This window comes from Oculina patagonica, chromosome 4 (genome assembly GCF_052425735.1).
Source record: "Oculina patagonica isolate OP01 chromosome 4, crgOcupat, whole genome shotgun sequence".
Classification (NCBI taxonomy): domain Eukaryota; kingdom Metazoa; phylum Cnidaria; class Anthozoa; order Scleractinia; family Oculinidae; genus Oculina; species Oculina patagonica.
In genome coordinates this window covers 12,364,653-12,382,591 of record NC_135761.1, presented here as the reverse complement: position 1 = coordinate 12,382,591, position 17,939 = coordinate 12,364,653, and the positions used below count along the sequence as shown (strand labels likewise).

Sequence of the window (17,939 nt, the reverse complement as noted above, 5' to 3'; positions counted from 1 at the left end):
TATGCTGTCAACGAAGTGTAACGTTTCAACGAATTCAAAACAAAAACGAAAACAAACCCCGAGTCTGCGCAGTACGGACTGGAAATCAGCTTTAAGTGAGACCTTGCGGGAACTGCTACCTGACCCCATTCAAGAGATATTCTGGTAGCTTATGGTATGTTTGTTTGAAATTTCAGATGCTGAAAGATCAAGACGGTACCACGGCCAATGGAGGAATCATCAAAGCAGACCCCAAAGTCACAGAAGGGAGTCGCGCCTGCGTGATCATGTGATCAACCGCTGGCCACCTGGGCAATTTTACCGTGGGCCATCATTGTAGCACTCGTGTAGTTAGTTGTTTGTTGATTCCTTAAGTTTTTAACAATGTGCTTGTAGAACTGAGCTGCAAAAGACTATTGAAAACTTTTTTACTGTGGTCTTGCTGGACGAGCCCTCTAAAACAAACTTTTTTTACGTAAAAAACTTCTAAAAATCAGTTCTTACAACTGAATAGCGTATCACAACGGTCTGTTTCGTGATACTTGTCACCCCCCCCCCCCCCCTTAAATTGAGCAGGCGCCAGTTCATTTGTGCGTAATGCTTAACCCTTAATGCCCGAGTGTGATCAAGAGTGGATTTCTCTTAACATAATTAGTACATTTTCAAGCAGACGGGTGATGAGAAATAGTGAAAGCCATCAACTTTGGGATATATTGTGTTGATTTATCACCAATTTCTCAGAGTTTACATTACAAGAAATGTATGCCAATTAGTTGAGAGAATTCACATTTCAATCTTTGGACTGAAAGGGTGTAGTTAAAGTAGTTAGGGTGTGAAACCATTGCGGTTGTCTTGCATAGAGCGATTTTCATTAGAGTGTCGAAAGTAATTCGCGTTGGCTTTAGTTTTGCATAACTTTGCTTAGTGATTGGTTTTAAAATCTCCTGCCACTTTCTCATCCAATCAGAACTAAAACTAAAACCAATCGTGACACGCCTGCGCACGTTTTCCCGCGCTTCGCGCCGGCTATGTGTATTTGCTTCGAGTTTTGGTTGGTCCACTGGATTGTCTTTGTCCTAGTGATTGGCCAGAGTGATAACTTTGGGTTTTGTTTTACGACACACAATTGAAAATCGCTCTAGTAAAATATTTAATTCCCTAATCAACGAAGGTATTTGAAAGCGGAGAATATATATTTTTATAAAAGGAGGTTGATCAGTGAATGCGTAGAATGCTTCGTTTCTTTTTCTTACCCGGGCTCATATTTGTTGTCTGGTGAATTCTTTGATCTAGGTGTTAACAAGAAATGATAGGATACATAGTTGGTAATATTTATTGCACCTTTTGTACAGATCTGATGTTTTTTGTAGTCATAATCTTTGTAATAAAAAGAAATCTGTTGATTGTGTTATTTAACAGAGTTGAAATGGACAATCTTGTCTCGTTTCTCGTCACGTGGACCAGTCATGTTGCAGACTGCAGCATCACGTGAACAACGCGTGGACTCCAGCCCGTAATATGATTGATATCAGGAGCGGATCTTGCACGGCCAGTTCTATAGCAACTGCAATGCAAAGGTTAAAATTATAATCGGAGGATTCACAGGACAAAGTTTTAAAGAGAGAGCGTTCACAATTGACTCGGTTACGTTTCGAACCAACAGAACTTTCCTAACGGTCGGCAAAACTCCTCATTTCTAAAATAGCTTAGGATGTTCATTGCCTTGGCTAAGTTCAACGACTGTCAGAAATTGTCAGAACGGAAACGCGGTGTGAACGGTGGGTATATGCAAACTGACCATAATAACATTGTGAACTGTCAATTATGTCACTGAAATTTGATTGGTCTATAAAGGCGAGTGCAACACCATGATCTTTCTCATATAAGCAGAAATAGGGAGGTTAGAATACCTTAACCCTATTCAGACCGGGGGGGGGGGAGCCTTTTGAGGCCTGCGCTGACTTTGAACTCTTATTACGTTTTTAAGATGCAACACAACGGTGCCAAACTATCTGAGTTTTCCTAAAATTTATCTGGCAATAACTTGGTAGGGATGCATAAGGTGTCCGAAACTTGACATCACCATGACAACGGCATTTTGACAGGCATGTTTTCCCAAAATTTGTAATTTTCGTGTTTCTATTAATGAAAAATAACTTTAATGCAATTATTTCTAACTTTTTACGGTTTTTAAGCAAATTTTTATTGATTCTGAGTACTTTGAAGTAATTTTGGGTGGTTTTCTGGCATTTTGGAAAAAAATCGAAATCCATGATGGCGGATCCAAGATGGCGGCTGTTTTGACATCATGATGTAATTGTCACGTGATATGACGTCATTATCCCACGTGACGAATACCAAAAGAAAGATTTTTGGGCATACAATGCATCCTATAAGTTTCATTGTGATTGGTTAAATATTCTGGAAGTTACATAGGGGGGGGGGGGGGGCTTCCGAAGCCCCCTCCGGTCAGAGAAGGTCCAAAAAAGCCTGGTCTGAATAGGGTTAAAATCTTTCAAAGGTCGAAAACAGCGCAAGTTTTATCTTGCTAAACTCACCTAGCTGTATTATCCGGGATTTCCAGTTTTGGAGGTTTCTTGTCCTTGAATTTACCAGTCACGTTTCTGTAAATCTTTACAAACGATGCCTAAACAGAACATAAAGAAATTCAGTCATGTCCTGAACATGTCGTCCCTAGTCCTCTCTTACCATAACATTGTACACAGATTGGTGACGAGACAGATTTGGAAGGGCTGTTCAGTGACCTCAATCGTGGCAACAAAAATGTGAAAATCTGGCTAATTTTCAACATTCAATTCAATTCCACGCTTTCTTTGACAGGGTCACGTGTCCAATTCATTGAGAGGTACTGAACTGATCCAGCAGTGTAGTTTAATACTCAATTGTCATGCTCAGTAAGGCCATGGGCTCCTGAGAAGGAGGCGAGCAATTTCTCCCGATAGCCCACGTTACCCTTATTCAGCGGAACGGGTTCCCTGGCCGCTGGTCAAAGAGGACTCTGGTCTCTGGAAACGAGATTAAAGAAGGTGCAGTATCCTTAAGAAGCGAGCGAACTGATATGACTTTGTTACTTAAAAGGGAGTGGAAGGCGAGCCTTTTCTCCTCTCTTACACTCTTTCACCAAAACTCTGGGTTCTTGACCCTGCCTATAGGACAGTGTGCGGTTAAGACTGTTCCAGGAGCCGTTTCAGGCGTTCGGTTAGTTGGAAAGAAGTGCGAAAATCGGCGAGCGAAAAATAAGGGAAGACTCGCCGTTCTTTGCGGTGCTTTCCAACCAACCGAACGCCTGGAACAGGCTATGTAGGGTTATAATAAGTTATAAAATAAAATTCCTTGTCCAAAAAGGATTGGGCTACTGGATCGGTCACGTGGCATGTAACGCCCATCTACCGAGGAGGTTTTGTTAGAATGGTCTTGCACTTTGATGACTTGTTTACATACCGATCTTGCCGCTTTCTGTCTTGGTGGACATAATCCCTCCGGCTCGCCGTCCAGTTTATCCATTCCCGTTCCAAGAGAATTGCTCAGTGTTCTCATCTGAAGGAATATGGAACCAATGTTCTGAAGTCCTTTGTTGAGGCTATCTCCTGACGATACTAGAACTAAATGAATAGGAGAAGAACTAAATATCACTAACATAGTGTGTTAATGAGGAACACTTAAAATTAAATTATAAAATTTATAAATTCCTGAAAAATTGGCTATTCACAGTAAAATAGAGTACAATTTAACTACAAGACCAAAATCTGCTAGTTCTATGCTAAAAGGACAAGGAGCAATTTAAACTACAAGTTGAGCGCAAAAGAACTGAGCGGTGAAGCTTTTATTTTTATACCCTTTTTACGTCACAGCGCAGATTGACGATACAAAAATGATGGGGTCGAAGAGGGGTTAAACCTCTGCTATCGGACATGGTTAGTCATGGTTCCAGCTTCACACGAACACTTCCTTTTGAACCTAGGTAGTCCGCTTACGAAAGGTTCGACTGTCAAGATCTGTGATTATCATAAATTAGATTTATATACCAACCTGATGGCGCCAGTCTTTTCCCAAGTTTGTCTAAATAACAGTAGAAATTAAAAACACGTTCATGTATACAGCAAAAAGTAGCTTCTCTGATGAACTTTCCATTTGTTAACTTATTCAGCCAACTACTAGTGTGCAACGTATTTATTGGTTTTGTTCTCGTTTGTGGCTGATGGTTGAAAAATTATGGTGTAAGGATCAAAGCAAACCAATCAGAAGCAACTTGGCAAACGCGCCCTTCCCGCGCTTGGCGTTTGTTTCGAGTCTGAATTTTTTTGTGTTTGCGTTTGTTGCGATTGGTCAAATGTGAGTATTTTAGCCGTTTTATTTTCCAGACAGGCATTTTCATTAGTTAACAGTTTCCTTCATTTTTGCACTTCAGTCACACTATTGGCGTTGTTTTCAAGGGAAACAATTTTTTAGATGCATATTAGCTTACTTTGTATCCATGGTGAAGTCTTGTTCTTAATGTAATGTTTAGGCTTGCGGCCGCTGTAATCTCGAGCGTCGACATCAGCTCCTTGTAAGGAAAAGAGAGAGACGACAGTTATGCCATGGTTTATAGCACACTAATTTACCTCACGCTTTTTGGAAACTTGTCCTGTCCCGTCGACTGCTAGTCCAGTCCATGAACTCTCTCTTCCGCGCGCCCTTTATAGGGGTTGAACCCAGGCGCGAGAAGAGAGTCCAGGGTAACTTGCATGCGCACGTCAGAACGCACCAATCAGAAGCGAGGAGTGGCGTCACATTCCGGGTGCTTTAAATACACGGTCATGTAGTTGAACTCGTCATCTGTGTGCGCGCGTTTTCAAAAGTGCTGCCAAGTGGTTTTTTCCCCCGATTTTGGGGGGAAAACTGGTGCATGCGCATGCAAGTTATCCTGGACTCTCTCCTCTCGTGCCCGGGTTCAACCCCCATCAGGGGCGCGCGGGAGAGAGAAATCAGGGGCTGGACTAGTCGACTGTTCAAAAAGCAGCAAACACGAGAAAAAATGACTGCGTACATGAGCTTTTGTATTTCCTCCGCTTCGTCTTCGCTCGCGACCATTTTCTATCTCGCGTGTCTTGCTACCCCAAGAGTAAATGTTGACTCATTTTCTTTTTTGCCAATACAGGGTTAATTTGTTCATCATTTTTTTCAACTGACAGTTCCAAATCAAATGAAAACAAATAAGGTATAGTTGCACGCAGTGATATGTAACAAACAGCAAGAAACAAAACGTGTTCCCGTAAATGGAATAAATGGCATTTTTTTCTAGCAATTTAAGATAGTCTTATTATTTTATTTTTTTAGCATTTTGTTTTCCCCTCTTTAATTACTTGATTAATTCAGTTGATATAAGCTACGTTTTTGCTATGTTACTTAAGAGAATTATTTGTAATTTACATCTCTAAGTGGACAGTTTTGTAAAACAGTTATTAAGTAAGTAAGTAGTAGAGCAAGAATGTAAATAGATCAGCTATATATGATATTTATTGTTGTTTAGCAGAAGCAGATGTAATGTAGCATGTGCCGTTAGTGTTTGTAAGTAATGTAAGTTTCTTTTGTAAGAATGTCGTTGTGTTGCAATTAAAAAAAAAAAGGTGTTCCCGTACCGCAATCAAACAGTGAAGCAATGACGTTCTCGTGTCCATGAATCACAGCAAGATGAAGTGCGGTGTAACCCTGAAAAATAAAATCGCACAGCAAGTTATTTTGGTTTCGTTTCCAGTTAAGTTATTCCTCTTGTGAGCTTCTTGTTTTTGTCCTGTCGCACCCTGATCCAAACGAAAAAGCCGTACCATGGCTCCTTCTGCTTGTTTCAAAGCAACCCAGGCTTGTGGAAATCATTTTAAATCGAAAATGAAGTTAACGCGCATGTTTCAAATTTTCAAGCAAATCAAACTTGTCCTCGCTCTGAAACAGAGGAAAAATTAGGAAACTCGAAAATGGCTCTCTCTATTATTACTGGTTTTATTGTTATCTAACCGTTAATTAAATTCATCATTTTACACTTACCCCCTTTAGCGTAAAAGTCATGATACCAATACGCAGACACCACCAACCGGAAAATAAAGGCAAACAGTAAATAAAGTTAGACGAGACCAGAGGCAAGTTCTATAGCCTTTACTCCAATTGGTCCACAGGAGGCTTTGTTGTGGACCAGCGTGATCGAGCCTAGTGGCCCATCAGGCCGGAGCTTATCCCGGTTTCAGTAGCATGAAGCGACTAGGAGTATTTCTACTCCCCCTGGATGGGATGCTCGTCCATCGCAGCGTTACCCCGGCATTAAATTCGCCGGTACCCATTTATAATTAATCTGAGCGGAGAGAGGCACTGTGGGAGAAAAGTGTCTTGCCCGAGAACACAACACAATGACCCCGGCCAGCTAGGGCTCGAACCCAGACCGCCCGATCCGAAATCCAGCGCACTAACCATTAGGCCACCGTGCCTCCCAGTAAGACCAGATCGACCAGTATTAAGAATAGAAAACTAGCAACAACATACATTGCGCGACATACAGGGCGTAGCATACATAGGTAAAAGTGATGGCAAATTCTCACCTTCTAGTCAATTGAGGAATAATTGACAGGTAAACCCGTCCAACGTCGAGGAATTCGAAGGAATTGTAAAAGAAAGGAAAAATTGTTTAGTCACATTATTTTATTAGGCGTCAGATATAAAGAAAATGATCGCGACACACAAAACTTGAGATCAAGCAAAATTCTCACCGATTTAATATTCACGTCCATTCCTGTATTAGTGAGTATTTCAACTATATCTTTTCTTCCTTTTTTCGCAGCCCAGTGAAGCGCAGTCTGGAGAAATTAAAAATATGCATCTCAGATTCGGGCGGGGTGAAGCTTGTTTTAGTAAATTAAAGGAAAATTGTAAAGAAATACTTACAAACTAAATTGTCGAGAGAGTTAACGAGGTATGCAGAGCAGCAGGAGGGCATTTTGCGTGCGCATGCGTCGATATGGGCTAGTGCGCACGACAGAGAAGTTCTGCTATCGATTGTTTACATATTTTTCACAATTTATGGCCTAATTTTCAGCTCAAAATAAAAGGTGTTTTAAGTTTTATATGCTGTATACGATCCTAAGAGTCCTTGCTTTATCTTCTGACAACAACAAGCATACTTTGGTGTCGGCGTGCCGTTTATCTGATCGACTTTGGCTATGTGTATTAAACATTGCGCGTGGACAAAATGGCGACCGAATGTCGAGAGCCTAAATACCTTGCCCATGTTTTTAATAGCTGGGAGATCTAAACGGACAAAGCGCTACGGCTACTTAGTACTAAAATATAAAACAGCAGTTTTATCTATACGATGTTATAATCAAGTATCTCGGGTTTGAGCGAGTGGTCATGATTTTGTTCAGATTTTTCATAAAACTGCAATTTCATCGTTCCCACGATGCAAAAATCTCAAAATCTAACCTTGATCTCCAGCGTCTACCGATGATATATGGAGCCTGAAGTACTTAAACTTTCGTCTAATGCTGGGAAGGTAGCGTTAAAAAATGGTCTATTGTGGTAATTTTTAGCTTTCTTTAACGTACGTTCTCGCTGGTTTATTCTAACAGAGAAACTATCGTTTGTGATTATTTCCTTAAACTTAAGCATTGGTCAAAATAACTTCACATTTCGATGTACCACAACTATTCTGTTGAACAAGAAAAGAATTACTGAGATCGGTCTTAATTTTAAAGTGTTATGGTAATTCTTTGCTGGTAGACTATTTGTTTACATTTTACTATGTTAATTAGTACATTTTTGGCTCCTTTATCAAAATCTAGCCTTGATCACCAGTCAAAAAATAGCATGAAACGAACAAGCGATATATATATTTTTCAGAAACGTTCTAATAACTGCTGCATAAAATGTCTTAAGAAATAATTTTTAACTATAAACAATGTTATTTTCAAATTTTCATTCAACGTTTGTTTCTTTAAGATTGATGTTCGTTCTGTTATAACGACTGTTTTACTTCTGTGTCGCCTAAATGTGATTTAAAGAACTGCAGTTCTTGTTCCAGGAAACCCTGTTTGCCAGTCGCGGGCAAGTTGGCTTTGCTTTAGAGTCATCAGTGAGCTGCATTATCATGTGCAGAACACCCAAACATGTCTTTCCCCTCAGGGAAAACCCTTTTCTTTGGTGGTCGTCCCTTTAGGCAAAAAATCTCCCGACAAGCTATAATATTGCTTGCACTCTGCCTGTATTACAGCAATTGATTTGATGTGAAGTTTTGATCCTAATATATCACACTCCAGCACACGAATAAATGTTTTCCTCTTTTTACGGCCTGTTTGATTTTTGTCGGTGAAGGCTTTCCTAACTGTCCCACATATTTTCCTATTATTTGCAACAACGATCCCGAAGCAGGCCAGAAAATCTGCTTTATAAGAGCCTTGCCACACACAAAACACTTTTTCTTAGCGAAATTTACGTCTATATTAAATTATGTGACGATAAACAGTACAAAAAACAAAGTTTGAATCTTCCGCGCCATTTTTATACCCAAGATCACGCGGTCTTTGTACAGCGGTTGCACGCATGCGCCCGCAAAATGCCCTCCTGCTATGCAGAGCCATTTGTCATAGAAAGAAAAGAACAAAAAGACTGTTCAGTAAACTGAATCAAGTTATTATTTTACTTAATTATTGCAAAAGCCGGTGATTTGATTTGAAATGCAATACTTACACCCTTGTTGACACATCATGGCACAGGAATCATGAAAAAAAAAACAAAGAACGGTTTAGTAATATAGCATAGCTTTTTTTTTTTTTTTTTTTTTTAACCATTTTAAAATAGTCTGATGTAATACTTTTATACCCTTTGTTTTGATGTAAATACTTTTGTAAATACTAAACTTTAAATCGTGGAGCACCTGTAAACTAGCTAACAGCTAAGTGTGTACTTTGTCCACGTTAAATAAAGTATGTATGTATGTATGTATAGCAGTAACAACAGTTGGAGGTAATACCAGTCAACAAACAGGCAATCAGTAAATTATTGGGGGGTAAATAACTAGCTAAATGTATTACTTACCATAACAAAATCCTGTGGGCGGGGTAAGGTCCACGTTGATGAGAACGGTAACAAAAAGAAAAGAAAGAGTTATCTCTATCCTCACACCTACGCTTTTCAAATAAAAATACTCGATGAACTTTACAGAAGTCATTTTTTTTTTGCAAACAGGAGAATATTCTTATACGATCTATCCCTGCAATCACGACACCAAGCAAGTGCATTAGAACGTCTATTATTTGTAGTTGCACGCCATCTTTTCTCTTGTCTATAGTCTAGCTATGCAACGGCCTACTCCCTTTTCTAGCCTCGTGGTTCAGTCGTTAGAGCGACAAAATATCTATTCCGTGAGTTCAGTCAAACATTTCATATCACATCATTTTTACCTGTGAAGTTACAAGGTTCGGGTCTTGTTCTAGTAATGCTAGGATTCCAGGAAGATTTCCTTGGCTTGCCGATTGATGCCATCTTTTTTCTAGGTATCCAATCTGGACAAGTACAGCAGATATTTTAAAGTGAGCTTTTTATTCCAAAATGGCTACCGCAGTAATGAAGGGAGGGACTCGTTACCATTACAACTCGTAGGTGTTCACTTTGCCCAAGCAAAAACTTGAATACCAGAAAAACGTCAAAAGCTCTCTGAAGAAGAGATTTTCTGCAACAATTTTGATAGACTAACTATTCAAACAAACCCAAACCAAGCAAAACATTAACTTTTTGCTTGCAACCATACCGTTAAAGGCACGCTGCCCCGTCTCTCTTGAAGATCTGCCCTTCCTGTCGATCCTGAAAATAAATATTATCACTAATTAACTAGAAGATTTAAGAAGAAAGACGAATGAATATATAATCTTGCCAATTCTTGGCTGTTTTCTTTAATTGCGAGGTAATTCTCGGTTACGTAAGGCTGAGTCTGAGTACAGTATGGGCCTTATTTTCGCACAAGTTAATTGTACTTGATTTTTTTTGTATTTGTTTGTCGCCGTTTCAAACCATTTCTTTTCAGTCTTTTGTTCACAGATTTTATTAATTTGTTTCGGACAAAATTGCTGAAGACTGCTTGTCCGTCTTTATAAAATAGTATCTGATCATTTACTAATCGGGTTTTCGTACAAAATGAATTCGATTTTTGCCCAAAAAAGCTTTGAAGATTTTTCCATCGTAATTGTTTCTCCACTTACCATTGAAAGTTAATTTTGCTAGTTTTCTGTTGCCGCACTGAAGTTTTCGTTTGATTACGGCGCCTTTTACTGTGAGCGAAAACATGATCATAAATCGAACCATAAAGCTCCTCTCAAGTTTGTACACAAAACATCAACTGAGAGGTGTTAATGAACAATCTTAGAATCAAATTAGGTCTTAGGTTTGTCACTTCTAATGAAAAGCTTTCGCTAATTAACTGACAGTTCATAAAAGCGAAACAAATTTACTGTACAAGTAAATATATATGTAAATGTAAAGTAAATGGGGAAATCTTCCTGACAATGATAAGGCTTTAAGCAATAAATTAACGATGCAAAGCAAGAACTCCTTTCTGCCAAATCGTAACGCCTGTTTTGGTATACCGAAATAATGTCTCACATATTGCACTGTGTATTAAAACTGTGTTTTGAAAACCGGCTAAAAAAGGTTGCTTTCACGAAGGAGAGCTGTAAAGTGAAAGAGCAAGGACAGCCGTTACAGAAGCAATATTGTAGTGATGATAGTGATGATTCTCAAAGGAGCCCGCAATATTTATCAGATATTTTAGTGCTTCCAGTCTAGTGTTTCTTGTTTTTCTTTAACCTGATAAATGACGCGCATTTAATTGTAAGGTAACTTTCGACTAGAAGTTTGCTAATGAAAGGTTTCTTTCATGCAAACGCGTAACTTAATGGCATTTATATTCGTACATGTGGCGTCAGTAAAACCTCTAATAAAGCATTGCAAACTTAACATTGTAAAGTTTTTTTTGATCTACAATCCGTTTTGCCGCAACTTGCCAAGGAGAATCAAGAAGAGGTCGCTCGACGTTCAACTGAACAAAAACTACGTATACAGAGCGGATGTTTAGAAAGCGGATTATCAATCTGAAGCTGGTTTCTAAGCTAAAGGCCTGACCAAACAGAGACGCAAGTCACCCCTGTACGCAAGTTCAACTTGCGACTACTTGTGTCTACTTGCATTACCGTTTGGCCGGAGCGGATATGTCTACAAGTAATTTCGAACTGTCTTGGGTCTACAACGATTACAAACCCGGTACTATTTGGTCCATGTCTAGCGTTTTAATTTCATAATTTCATGATAGCAATTTCATGGTGTTTTCGGTCGACACTCAATCGTTATTTGGTATTGAAGAACCGGTAGCTAACTAGCCTGAATTTCAGACGACTTCCTCTGATCGCTTACTCCCGAGTAAGCGACCTGAGGAAGACGTCAACTGAAATTCATGATCAGGCAACGCAAGTAGAACGCAAGTTGAAAACTCGCGTCCACTTGCATTGCCGTTTGGTCAGGACTTGCGTGCACTTGCGCTGACTTGCGTACACTTTGGTCGAGATCACAGTTGCACTTAAGTTAACGCAATTTTTTCACCGTTTGCCCACCCATCGCAAGTCAACACATTTCTTGCAGTTTACTTCAAATAATGAATTGCACCTCGTAGAATTTCAAGTGACTTTTTGCAAACTTGCGTGCACTTGCGACTAAACTTGTGAGTCCGTTTGGCCACCCAACTAAATCTGAAAGCAAGTCCAACTTGCGATTACTTGCGTTCACTTGCGTTACCGTTTGGCCAGGGCTTAACTGGTAGCCTCCTTCTCAGTTTTGGCTCGTCATGTAATCTGTCCACCCAAGCGAGGGGGACGATTGCGTGACGAGCGAGAAAAACGTCTGTAAAAGCTCGAGTCGCTTTGTCACGTGACACGAATGTTTTGATCTGACTCCGGAAACAATGGATTCGTTACGTCACGCGTATACCCTTTTCTGCGTATATTCTGAACTGGTAAAGGAGGCTGGCTAGCTAACTGACTCACAAACAGGTGCACAAGCCGGCCTACAGTTAGGCGTGGTTGAACTCAAGAAAAGCCATGAAAAAGGGTCGGAATCAAACGCCTTTCGATACACTTACAATCACATTAGTTTTCGATAAGTAATAATGATTAGGGGATAAAGAAGGTAAGGGGGTGGGTAAGAGGGATGGAGAAGGAGGACTGAATTTCAGTACGTACCATAAGTAGTTGTCTTAAATCCAAGTGCCTCTAATACCTGTGAAAAATTATAACATAACGAGAAAAACCTTTAGATTAATTACCAATATATTTTTTTCACCACAATGTCTCATGAGAAAAACCCCCGAACTTTGTACGGTCGGGTAAACTTTCGATAATATAATTAAGCTCTGCCTTACATTTGTTCAGAACTTATTCTTTTTCCTGGAATTTCCTTGTTATTTGAATTAACATTTAGTTTCTTTATAGATCTTGGTGTATAAAACACAACGTCTATTTCAAAGCGAGTAGGAATTTGGGAAATTTGCAATTCACACCGATCAAATGCATTTAGCCTCCGCTAGTTCGCATGTGCAATCCTTTACTTCGTTTTGGAGAAAATATATTTTCAAGATTCTGGCTCATTTTGTTTCAAGATATAACACTAAGACTTTTGGAGTTTGCCAGAAAGCTCTCAGTGATTTCGCCGACTGAAGGACTAATTTACCAATTTGTAAATTGTAATATTACTCTAATATAATTGCTTTTACCATAATAACCTTCCGTATCTTATTGTAATGTGAGACTAAATGAAAAGCAAGCAGTAAAAAAAGAGCTCTAATCTCTGCAATCAACGTAATTAACCAATTAATTAAATTGATTGATTATATTCAATGGAAAGTCAAAAGAATTGAGTGAATTCTGATTGCCGCTTCAACTACTGAGCTGAGCTGAGATTTTCTTTCCACCTTAGAATGTTTTTGAATTGAGGTTTGATGTGAACAGAACTGAACGAATGATAACGTTTCGTTACTAAATGTTCAACAAACTTTGTAAAGTTTTAGAAACAATGGCGTCAGTAAAAACTCAAATGAAAGATCAATTAAGCTGCAAACAGTTCGCAGTTTGCAAAGATTTCGGTACCTACCGCTTTCGAGGCACGTGGCATTGCAGATAAACCGTTCGCAACAATTGTGACCTTTCTTGGGTCGATGTTTCCAGCACTTACGGTGATTTGTTGCTTGTCGATTTAGGACAAAGCCAAAGCTGTGTTTTGGAGCGCTTTAAATGCATGCATTTGATTAAAATTCGTTTGTTGTCTGTTAACATGTTTGCCGACGTTTTAAGCTAACAATGGTCACAATTCATTGCCGAGTTCTTTCTGTGTAATTATAAATGGTCGGTGTACAAAGAATTTAAACTGCAATTAACCACAAAGAAGAAACTTAAAGCAGTAAACAAGATTTGCTAAACTTAAGTGAAGTTTTTTTTTCTGTTTTAGCGATCGTTTTCGAAAGTTTCAAACTCCGATGGATGTTATTTGGAAATTTCGGAATGCAAACATGACTAGTAGTGAAACAAAAAGCGTACGTATGGAAGCCACAAATATGTCACGGAAGGCCCAGTAAAAAGCTACATTCCAACATCGCAGATTTTTAAGCATTTGGAGTCATTTCAACGGCTTGAAACGTAAGACATGTTTACAAACGATCATTACAGTTCTTGCACTGTACACAAAGGCCAAAACAGCGAGAACCACTCACATTCCAAAACCAGAGTAGCATTCTGAATTGAGAAAATTGAAATTCTATTGTTTTGTACTCGACACTCTCTGATTGGCTCAAATAAACGAACTTAGAAATTTTTTTGTTTTTGTTCGGCAATGTGAGTGGTTCTCATTGTCTTAACTGTCTTAGTCTTGCGTTACATACAGTTTTCGCAGAGTATGGTAGTAAAGAAAGACATCTTTTTCTGAACAAGAATTCATGTGTGGCATTTTATTTCTCAGGATAGTTATTGAAATGATCCTGGTTGTTTTAATAAAGTTAACCATTTAAAAAAAAAAAAAAAAGATAGACCAGGAGGCTCAATTTTTCGTCGCCAAGTTGTTTGTGAAATCATGAGTTTATTTCAAAGTGACACTGCTACTATTGTCTGTTTAACATCATGGCAATGATCACACTTTTTGTGATGTAAAGAAATTCTGACGAGAACTTTTTAAGCTGAACCCAATACGAATTAAAATTCATGGTGTACAATTCTTGGCTTCTTTTTAAGGGCGGTTTGACTGTTTCCTGGCCTCCCACGCAGTCGTTCTTAGGGGCGATCGTGTTACACTCCTGGGAGGCCAACTGTTTCCCGAATCACAAAAATTCAGATTTGAAGAAGCTCTGATGGACTGAGTTTTGTACACAGTTTCTTTGTTCTTTGTGGTGTAAGTACTTCATCAACAACCTTGTTCTCAGGGTCCTGTCCTTCCTGTAAGTGAGGTTGTTTCATCAACAGCTACAGATTCGCGATGTTTTCAACAGTCTTTGACAGTTCTTCTTGAGTAACGTCTTTATTTGATGGAATAAGTTTCTCTTTATTGACCTGCGTTAAAAGAAATAAACAATAAATAAATAACAATGTCAGTTGATATGAAATGTACAGCACCACTGTGAATGGGTTTATTTTATTAATCAGCATCGAATGAACAAAAATTTGAGGTTCTTCCTATTGAGACTGTGAAAATAATGGCTATTTCTATTATTTTCGAATGTATTTACAAAATCTCTTCTTATCAAAGATTGTGAAACTTGCAAAAAAAACTTTTCTCTGATTCCTATGATCGGAGCAGGACAGAACTTTCTTTGCACATTTCGTGGCAGAGTAAATGTTTACAAATGTGCATTTTTTAATTAAATAAAAATGTACCTTAATGCATGCTTGCTTTTCTGTCCCCGTGACTTTTGAATCAGGAGTGTCTTGACTTTTCCTAACTAACAATGTGTCATGAACAGCAGTAAAAGTCTTGTTGACTTCCTCAATCTGCTGGAATGTTCTCTCTTTTAGCTGCATAAAAGAGATAGACAGAAGGACATTTAGTTAATAAACATTGGAGGATAATGTCTGAGGCTGAAAGACTGCCGAAAAATGAACAGTTGGCCAAGAAGTGAAGCTCATACAGCAACCATGAAATTTTGAGGACAGTCTTTCAACAAGGGTCAATACCCTCTAATGTACCAGCAAGCCAGTAAGGAGTTTGTTTATTTTATTACCCTTTTATTAATTTTGAATTAATTATATTTTTTTGTCTTAGTTGGGGAGTCAACAGAGGTTGTGATGTCCTACATTTGTTGCCAAGGCAACCTAACAAAATGCCACTGTAAAACCTCTAAACTAGTTGTACCTATCGGCAAGTGCCAACGAGCGAAATACTCATGTTTGTTCATAAGAACAGATATTGAATGGTTTTTGATAGAACTATTGTATTTAAGGTAATATGCGGAAAAAGTGCTATTTCTCTGGTGTTCATAAATGACACAGGCTTGATAGCCTGCGTAGCAGGCGCCGTAGTTTCCAGCGCGCGTATTCTCGCGATCGCGCACTCTTTTAAACACACTAAAAAACGTACACAGATGCCTGCTACGCAGGCTACGGGTTTGACAGATTGATAACTCTTGACAAATCTTTAAATTCTTTTCAACGTTAAAATGTCACAAAATGTAGGCAATAAATGAGGTTTAATCACTGTTTTTTAAATACAACACGCGATGGTTAAAATGTTTCCGTCCACAAAAGGGATAGTTGCATTTCAAGAACTTCTTATAAATCAAATCCCAAAATCAAAACTGCTAAGATGCTTTTTTAAAAATAATTTTCAGTAATCAGAGACAGTAATGCACGGGTCAGATTTCAGTCTCGCATGCGAAGTGTCATGTTCAGTTACGCAAAACTTGAAACATTTGAACCGAAAACAAAACTTGAACGGTCAAGTATTATTTGGAGACAAAAAGTTTATTCAAGTTAACATTACATTTGCCGTTAGAAGCAAAAAACTTTTGACTTTCTTGTGTGTATGACATGCAGTAATTTTAGTGAGCGTCGCTTTGTATTGATGTTATTCCTACGCAGAGCGAAAATGCGTGCCAAATAAAATATAAACGGTATTTGATTTGAAATAAATCAACGGTTAAACAATTACTATAAACACAATCAACACTAATTAAAAGGAAGCATTTACCCGACTTCAGCATTCTCATAAGTCAAGAAAACTCTATTTGAAGTCAACAGTCCCCTTTTGATTTTCATGTCTCTCTTCGATCGTAAATCAAAGGACTCCAAAGTCGAAAGATTATTTCATCGCTTTGAAGACCTTGATGTTCATTTTTTCCGCGGTCGGATATTCTGTAGGGTATTCTCTTTCGATTTATAATTCCATAAAGGTGTATTTATCGGTAAAGGGATGAATGACCACATTGAAAATTTTAACAGCGAGCCGCGTGGACGCCATTTTGGTCATTTGCTCTCTAGCAAGGAGTGAAAGACTGGGAACCAGTTGGGAAGAACAATACAACCCAAATATGGGGTTTACTTACACCCAAATATGGTCAAGAAAAAGTCCCTTACGCAGAACTTAAGATTTTCTCTGCCTATACACTCATACGCACACGGCTCTATGATTCTGCCGCCTCGCCTCTTGGCTCGGCTGTCTCGTTGGCAATAATCTAGATCGCTTGCATTCCAGCTAGCTGCCCTATTCCAATTTGCTGTTTTCCCTTTACCCTCCACAGATGCATTTGTTGTATGAGTTTTCAGACTCAAAACAACAAAATGAAACTACTGAAACGAAATGACCAAAACAAGTGAAACCACCTAAACAAGCAAAACGGAAACAAAATCACTGAAACAAACAAAATCAGTTACCAATATTGAGAGCTGATTGTAAACAAGCTAACCAGTGTGTTATTAAGGCTAACTGGTATGCCCTTCAGGCTAACCAGCATGCTATTCAGGCTAACCAGAGTGGAAGGTGTACTCCAATTAGCCTGTTTACAGTTAGCTCTCAATAATGGTACTGGTAATAGGTTTTGCTTGTTTCGGTGATTTTGTAATGTTTCGCTCGTGTTTGCTATTTTGGTTGTGTCGGCAGTTTGGTTTCGGTCGTTTCCTTGGTTTCATCTTGGTTGTTTTGGTGGCTAACCAGTGTGTTATTAGCCCCGTGGGGACGTGGAATAAATGTATGTATGTATGTATGTATGTATGTATGTATGTATGTATGTGGTTTCGATCTTTTCATTTCAGTGGTTTCGTTTTGTTGTTTCAGGTTTTAGTACATGCCCTTTCAGAGTGTTTGCGAGATAAAGCGTTGGAAGACTGGGAAGGGAATTAATGTCTGCAGTGGATGGCAGCTAGAAATAAGAGAAAAGAAGCTCCTGCCTTTCCTCCCTTCTCATAACACCCCACACGCCCTATCCCCCCCTCCTCCCACCTTTTTCATCTCTCCTCTAACAATTTCCCTTGGGGCTCCGAGGAGCAAGGAGACAAAGCTGTTTCTCCTGAATTTGGTACCAGCACATTTTTAATTTTTTTCTGGTATATTAACTTTCAATGACATTCTTATACATGTATAATAGCTAAATGTGCAAAAGTAATAATTATCATGGCCGATTCTCAATCGATTAATCTTTACTATCGATTGTTAATTTTTACTTTCGACTGCGATCATGTACGATAATTTAATCGAGTTGCACCTGAGGAAACTGGTAAACTCATGAAGCTACACTTGTTTCTGGATTTAAGAAGTCCCTTATTAAATGCTCGTACCTTCCTTTTAGGAATACTGCTGTTCTTGGCCTTTTTGACACCAGAACTGTTTCTTTTTCTTGCCTGGAATTTGTTTTTCGACTTCACGTGCGTTCTCTCGGGCGCCATGTTTTTATGTAACAT

The 17,939-nt window shown here is 38.9% G+C and overlaps 3 protein-coding genes and 1 long non-coding RNA gene across 5 annotated transcripts in view; 2 read left to right on the top strand and 2 right to left on the bottom strand.

Annotated features, from left to right (window-relative positions):
• LOC144651429 (kinesin-like protein KIF28) overlaps positions 1 to 1,399 on the top strand; it is a 31,926-nt gene extending 30,527 nt beyond the window's left edge. For both annotated transcript variants that reach the window (XM_078511363.1, XM_078511362.1), the window contains one exon: positions 177 to 1,399. In XM_078511363.1, coding sequence (XP_078367489.1) covers positions 177 to 272 — 96 coding nt within the window. In that variant the 3' untranslated portion in view covers positions 273 to 1,399. The remainder of the gene's footprint in view (positions 1 to 176) is intronic.
• On the bottom strand, positions 1,297 to 13,337 carry LOC144651530 (uncharacterized). Its single transcript, XM_078511494.1, has 11 exons — positions 13,156 to 13,337; positions 12,249 to 12,285; positions 9,773 to 9,825; positions 9,426 to 9,527; positions 6,726 to 6,824; positions 5,622 to 5,685; positions 4,466 to 4,546; positions 4,030 to 4,059; positions 3,442 to 3,602; positions 2,538 to 2,626; positions 1,297 to 1,543 (listed from the first exon to the last, which is right to left on the bottom strand). The coding sequence occupies exons 1-11, from the start codon at positions 13,174 to 13,176 to the stop codon at positions 1,444 to 1,446; spliced, it is 837 nt and encodes a 278-aa protein (XP_078367620.1). The 5' UTR covers positions 13,177 to 13,337; the 3' UTR covers positions 1,297 to 1,443.
• LOC144651569 (uncharacterized) lies at positions 4,556 to 6,861 on the top strand. Its single transcript, XR_013570339.1, has 3 exons — positions 4,556 to 5,246; positions 5,610 to 5,685; positions 6,726 to 6,861. It is a non-coding gene; the product is annotated as an uncharacterized LOC144651569 (long non-coding RNA).
• Positions 13,338 to 14,071: 734 nt separating the features above from the next.
• On the bottom strand, positions 14,072 to 17,939 carry LOC144651553 (uncharacterized). The gene is made up of 3 exons (XM_078511518.1): positions 17,817 to 17,939; positions 14,925 to 15,062; positions 14,072 to 14,600 (listed from the first exon to the last, which is right to left on the bottom strand). The coding sequence occupies exons 1-3, from the start codon at positions 17,937 to 17,939 to the stop codon at positions 14,514 to 14,516; spliced, it is 348 nt and encodes a 115-aa protein (XP_078367644.1). The 3' UTR covers positions 14,072 to 14,513.